The 6,783-nt window shown below is 31.9% G+C and overlaps 1 protein-coding gene across 2 annotated transcripts in view; it reads right to left on the reverse strand.

Moving 5' to 3' along the window:
• Positions 1–6,379, reverse strand: part of LOC139493306 (adhesion G protein-coupled receptor L3-like) — a 34,109-nt gene extending 27,730 nt beyond the window's left edge. The window contains exons 1-3 of one of the 2 annotated variants that reach the window (XR_011656971.1): positions 6,207–6,343; positions 3,002–3,080; positions 843–2,471 (exon numbers count right to left, since the gene is read on the reverse strand). Coding sequence is in view for 1 of the 2 variants with exons in the window: in XM_071281580.1 (XP_071137681.1) it covers positions 843–2,471; positions 3,002–3,080 (1,708 nt within the window). In the remaining variant the exon portion in view is untranslated. Of the gene's footprint in view, positions 1–842; positions 2,472–3,001; positions 3,081–6,206 lie in introns of both variants that reach the window. The other variant, XM_071281580.1, reaches the window with a different exon arrangement.
• Positions 6,380–6,783: the final 404 nt, after the last annotated feature.

A 6,783-nucleotide genomic window follows, 5' to 3' on the forward strand; every position in this document is an offset into this window, starting at 1 on the left:
TAAAGACACCCTTGTAGATTTCGAAAAAGAGTAGGCTAATGCCACTACAAGGCAGCACTCGCACCCGCAAAGTGGAAAGGGATTAATATAAGTTGCAAAACTTGTTTCCCAATCTACTATAATTAAATATGTTTAAACTAAACTATTGTAGACTTTCTTAATTTGAAGGTAAAGTAAGTGAGTTTTATTTATCATATACTTCTTCATTTAATAAATCTTAGTTCACAATAAATTGGTTACATGAATGCAAATATAGCATTAAACGTCTATCTATAAAATTATCAGGCATTTGACCATTATCTGTGATATACAAAACAAAACAAAGTTGACCTTATTTCTAATCACGTATAATAAGTATGTTACCGAAATTACTATTTACTTAAGATATGTAGTATATACTATATTTGAAAAATAAAATGGAAACATTAAATGTAAACGTTTTCTTTAAAATATGTTATATAGCTAAAATAATATAAAGAAAAAGCTCGGATTACTATTATTACAAAAATATCCAAAATAACATACAAAATAAGAAAAACGGAAACACTAATGAATATAGGGATAACAAAGAGAATACAGGGATTCGAACATAAACCGTTTTGTAAAGGCAACAGTAATTGACCAAATTCAAATTGCATATACTAATTCGGAAGAGAAGGTGAATAATTATAATCCAGGGAACATAATAATCTCCAAAAGTAGAGTCACCAGAGGTGTCGACAGGTTAAGCCTCGACTGCTCTATTTGTATACATGAAAGTACATTGTTCCGTTATGTATATTTGTTTGGTTTCAAAGTATTTTTGAAATGGTCAGAAATCATTGAGTAACCAAGTTACTTACCAGTTGCAACTCTTGTAGTCATTGTGATTTTCACAGGTGATGACGTCGTTAGTTGCTTTGTAGTTTCAGTGTTGAGTGTGTATGTTGTCGTAATATCGGGAGAAGTACAATTAGCTGATGTCGTTGTCTCCTCCGTCGATACCATTGTAGTTTCATCGGGAAAAGTAGTTAAAGCTAAAGTTGATGTCTCAACAGTTGATGCCATCGTTGTTTCATCGGGAGAAGTAGTTAAAGCCAAAGTTGTTGTCTCAACAGTTGATGCTATCGTTGTTTCTTCGGGAGAAGTAGTTAAAGCTGATGTTGTTGTCTCAACAGTTGATGCCGTTGTTGTTTCTTCTGGAGAAGTAGTTAAAGCTGATGTTGTTGTCTCAACAGTTGATGCCGATGTTGTTTCTTCGGGAGAAGTAGTTAAAGCTGATGTTGTTGTCTCAACAGTTGATGCTGTTGTTATTTCTTCGTGAGAAGTAGTTAAAGCTGATGTTGTTGTCTCAACAGTTGCTGTCATCGTTGTTTCTTCGGCAGAAGTAGTTAAAGCTAAAGTTGTCTCAACTGCTGATGCCATCGTTGTTTCATCGGGAGAAGTAGTTAAAGCTAAAGTTGTTGTCTCAACAGTTGATGCCATTGTTGTTTCTTCGGGAAAAGTAGTTAAAGCTGATGTCGTTGTCTCAACAGTTGATGCCGTTGTTGTTTCTTCGGGAGAAGTAGTTAAAGCCAAAGTTGTTGTCTCAACAGTTGATGCCGTTGTTGTTCCTTCGGGAGAAGTACTTAAAGCTGATGTTGTTGTCTCAATAGTTGATGCCATCGTTGTTTCTTCGGGAGAAGTAGTTAAAGCTGATGCTGTTGTCTCAACAGTTGAAGCCATCGTTGTTTCTTTGGGAGAAGTAGTTAAAGCTGATGTTGTTGTCTCAACAGTTGATGCCGTTGTTGTTTCTTCGGGAGAAGTAGTTAAAGCTGATATTGTTGTCTCAACAGTTGGTGCCGTTGTTGTTTCTTCGGGAGAAGTAGTTAAAGCTGATGATGTTGTCTCAACAGTTGATGCCGTTGTTGTTTCTTCGGGAGAAGTAGTAAAAGCTAATGTTGTTGTCTCAACAGTTGATGCCGTTGTTGTTTCTTCGGGAGAAGTAGATAAAGCTGATATTGTTGCTCCTACAGATGAAGCCGTTGTTGTTTTGTCAGGAAAAGTAGTTAAAGTTAATGATGCTGTCTCAACAGATGATGCCGTCGTTGATTTTATGGGATAGGTAGATAAAGTTGATGGTGTTGTCTCTTCAATTGCTGACATCGTTGATTCATCGGGAGAAGTAGTTAAAGCTAATGTTGTTGTCTCAACAGTTGATACCGCATTTGTGTCATTGGTATAAGTAGTTAAAGCTGATGTTGTTATCTCATGAGTTGATGTCGTTGTTGTTGCATTGACAGAAATAGTTATAGCTGATGCCGTTGTCTCTTGATTTGGTGCCGTTGTTGCGTCATTGGTAGAAGTTGTAATGTGTAATGTATTTGTTTCGTTGGTTTTTGCAGTTGTGTTTTCACTTGGAGAAGTTGTTTCATTAGCTGCATTTGTTGGTTTAATCGTAAAGTTATTGACAGTAATTATAGTTGTTGTTGTTGCAGCAGATCCAGAAAGAACTGGAAAATATATGAACAAAAAAAAATTGAATATATTAATATATCATTGAAATTATAAAAACATTTCTAAAAAGAGTTTGAAATAGTTACAGTAACAAAAGTATGACTAATATAACTAATTTAACCTATTGCAATTGGCTGCACATGACAATTACTTCTTTCGTGGATAATAAATAGAATCACTATTTCATAATGCCAGTTTATAAAAAATGTCAAAAAACAAAAATATCGAAATCCGAGGATAATTTTAAACGAATATCCCCTAATCAAATGGCAAAATCAAAAGCTCATATACATATAATTGACGGATAACAACTGTCATAGTCCTAACTAGGTACAGTCATACACTTGTATAGATAGCTATTTTTTCTGATTTGAAAGTGGCATAGAAGTATTTTATAAATGTTAGACTATGTCTTTAACTGCTGTATATGTAACTATATTTGCAATTTGAATTTGACTTTTCCAGTAGTGTATCTAAAATTATTACAATTTAAGAAAGCTGCCATATGATCAATTATAATGTTTACCTGTAACTGTAATTATATTCACAATCATATATGTACAAGATAATGTAAACACTGTGCACATTCTCTGCGGTAAAAACATCTGCAATAAAAATAATTCCATTTGTCAGAGTGTTCAATTACACATGATGTTTCACGTTCTGATAATGAATTTTGTTTTTTTTATTTTACAAATGATTACCGCAAACAAAAGTTTCATTTTGCAGATGCTTCTTTGATATACATTTCCAAACTTATTCGATATTCCAGAGCTTGAAGCTCCTATTCAGACTGGTAAAACGTCACCAGTGTCAAAGTGGATGAATCAGGGGTATGTTAAAGAACGTCTCATCGCTTTCCTAAAACAAGTTCATCGAATAACCAAGACCTTGTTGATAAATATTTCGTATCAACTTAACAATTAATACATGATGGTCTAGGTTTATAGATTATGTGCACTGAATTTGTTTATCATATTGATAACCTGGTATTTTTTTTTATTTTTTTTTATTTGTTCTATTATAAATAGTACTTTCACTGTTTGGTCTGTTTTCAGTAATATCCTTTTGACGTGGCTCGGAACTTATACATCCCGTCAATGAGTTTGTATTTTCTTTCTCTATTTTCTGGTGTGCTTTGTATGTGTGACTTTCCGAGTTCCTTTGGTACATATTATGTGGCTATATACTTTTTTAACATCCCGTCATTATGTTGTTTGTTCTATTAAAAGGCTATTATTTTAATGTTCTATTATGACTTTAGAAAATACTTTGAACTACAAAATTCTTTTCCTTTTTGCTGGTGTGCTTTGAACGTGCTACTTTTTGTGTTTCTTTGGTACACATGACACAGTTTTGTACTGTTAACATTTTACCATATATGTAATTGTTCTATTATAATTTCATTATAATGTTATATAGAAATATTCCATCGGATGTAGTACCTACCGGTGCCTTTAATATTATTGCTATAGTATGTAAGAAGTTGACAGGTATTCAATCAAAAAATATAGGTGATATTTTAGGAATCAAACTAAATGTTACCTTTGTTACAACGAAAACCAGTTAGATACATTTTAAGAATAAACAGATATCTGCTTATGTTCCTCATACCTTAAACTTATGAATAATCTTGTCTTTTCGTCAGTATTCTTTCTTTATTTTGTTTTATATATATATATAAAAAAAGGCTTTAATCAGTATAGATTAATTACGTAAGGTCGCCGAGATTCAAATTTCCTTTCTGTGAAAATGCGATTCTGTACATCTTTATTGTGCTAGCCTTAATTTCCTATAAAGCAAAATCGTTATAACAAGACAAATTTAAAAATAAAATTGCTAACCATATTAATTTTCAATTTAACAGAAGATGGCGCAGACCGATTTCACTCGGCATGTAATCAGATACGTTTACTTCGCCTGAAATATTATTGAAACCTAACATTTTATTCGAGATGGTCTATAATATGACCTAACTCAATATCAATCTGAGAAGTTTAAAACCAAGGACATATGATTAAACCTGCATAAAGATTGCATATTTATCATATCAAGGTGTACTTACAGGTCAGAGATTAAAGTTTCAAAGGAAAAATGTCCTGTTTGAATGACACTTAATCGTATTTTTAATATAGCATTAATTTAATATTTCTAAGAGAAAGAGAAAAAAAAACGTCCTGCTAAGAAGAAATTTCTTAACAATTTTATTTAACCTTCCTTCTGTTAGTGCAATTTTACTTCACCTGTCACGAAAAATCTATTCAACAACAGATGCGAAACTTACTATGATACTTTATTTTTAAATCAATTTAAAAAATATATAAACCCTTATCAGTTATCTCCACAGTGAAAATTCCTGATATTTAGTTTTAAAGTTTTATATATACTTGTTTTTGTTATCATTCACTTATATCAATTAATACGTTATGCTCGTGCTAATCACTCTCTCGTGAATTCATGAGCATTGCAGGACCTTGATTTAGAATAAAACCTAAAAAAAAAACCTCTGACATGTTACTGTGCCCATTTACAGCCTCTCTGGCTATGGTATAAGTGGAAATCTTTAATTTAAAATTCTATTAGGGATATTTTTAATTCTTAATTTCTTCGGCATTTTGTATTTTAGTGCTTTACTTCGTTCAATCCCCAACATGGATAAGTTTCCTGATACAATATATCTGTGTCATAACTCAGTAGCGCGACATGTGTGTTTTACATTACGTAAGGTAATTGATATTTTTACGTTATCAGGTTTACATTGTTCATAAATATAAGAAGGCCATTTTAAAATCGCTTTCTATCACACGGGAGACATTGAGCCATGGTTTTGTAATTCGAGATACTTTCCGATTCTCAATTGCTCGCCATCAACGACCGATTACAAACATTGGATCGAGACAGCATAATTATAGACATCAATACAAGAGAGCAGTTCACTTTAACTTTCATTCCTATCGATACAGCCGTAAAAACATCTCAACATTACAGTTCAAGATATAAACAATTGTTAGAGCTGTACATACACTGTCAATCGTTTTCGGTTGGTATGTGAGAGACAGAAACTAATATATAATCGAAACGTCTTTATTTCTGTCACACGTCGGCTTAAATTAATACTTAAATATTTGAATTTGTCCTTGTCAAATTAGCTAGACCGCTTAAAAGTCCGGAACCCTGTCACAACAGATATAACATTAACTATCAGAAAAACATAAGTGGTCTGGACGAAAATAAAGATGTGTACAAAATTCAGGAAAAAAGCATATTCTGATAGTATTAACAAGCACGAGTTAGTTTCCAATATGTTATACAAATGTGTTAAAATTATATTACCCAATTTGAGGATTAAAATGGTTATTGTGTATTTTAGAAAATGCCCATATGTTTTTATGTATTTAGAAGATGTCCATATGTACTTTGAAATACGTTTAACACAGAGGTGCTTTTTTTTTTAAATTTAGTACAATCCTAAAAATTTTGTCGATAGCAGTATTGTCAATTTTTGGTTGATGTTTGATTAAGTTTTAAAAAAAAGGTTATGAAAACAGACATTTTCTAACATTTTTACGACAAAACGGTTTAGAAGTGTTAAGTAAATGACATGTTTGTGTTTATCAAAAAATCATTGTATGTTTCGTAGCGTTAGTTTATGCATTTGGAATTTATACTTCATTTTGATCGAATCATCGATTGTTTGTTTATGTGTGTAATATTTATATTAGTCTGCTTACCTTATTTTACTTTCTTTACGAATATCAAATATACACTTAACATCTTGGTCTTATTGATATGAACAATGACATATCATTTATATATTTTTAACGCACGTTATAAACCCTAAGTAGCATTTAAAATGACTAGATTTAAAATCAATATTGTCAGGTTTAACAAGGGATCAACGGATAGTTGAAAACAACTTTATAAACAAACAATTTTTCAAATCTGTAATACTAAACCTTCCTGTATTATTATACAGTCAAAGTAAAATCAGTACATTGTTATAAGTTACCTGTTTATTACCTTGAAATTGTTTTTCTTCGTATTTTATTTATTTTATTTTCTAATTGCATGAGCGGGTCCAGGATTATTGAAAAGGATAAAATTCCCGGAAAAAAAGAAGAAATACTACGTGGGGGGCGAACAAATAATCGGTGAGTGCATGCTAGAAAATTCAAATAAATTAGAAAAATAAGGTTTTAAAAAATGACAATCAAAGTGCTATACAATATCCTGGATCCGATTATGACATTTTGAGTAGGCGTAGGTTAATTAGGCGGGTGACGATGACACTGTCGATGCACTACGGTT

The sequence above is a fragment of the Mytilus edulis genome, chromosome 10 (assembly GCF_963676685.1).
Source record: "Mytilus edulis chromosome 10, xbMytEdul2.2, whole genome shotgun sequence".
NCBI lineage: Eukaryota > Metazoa > Mollusca > Bivalvia > Mytilida > Mytilidae > Mytilus > Mytilus edulis.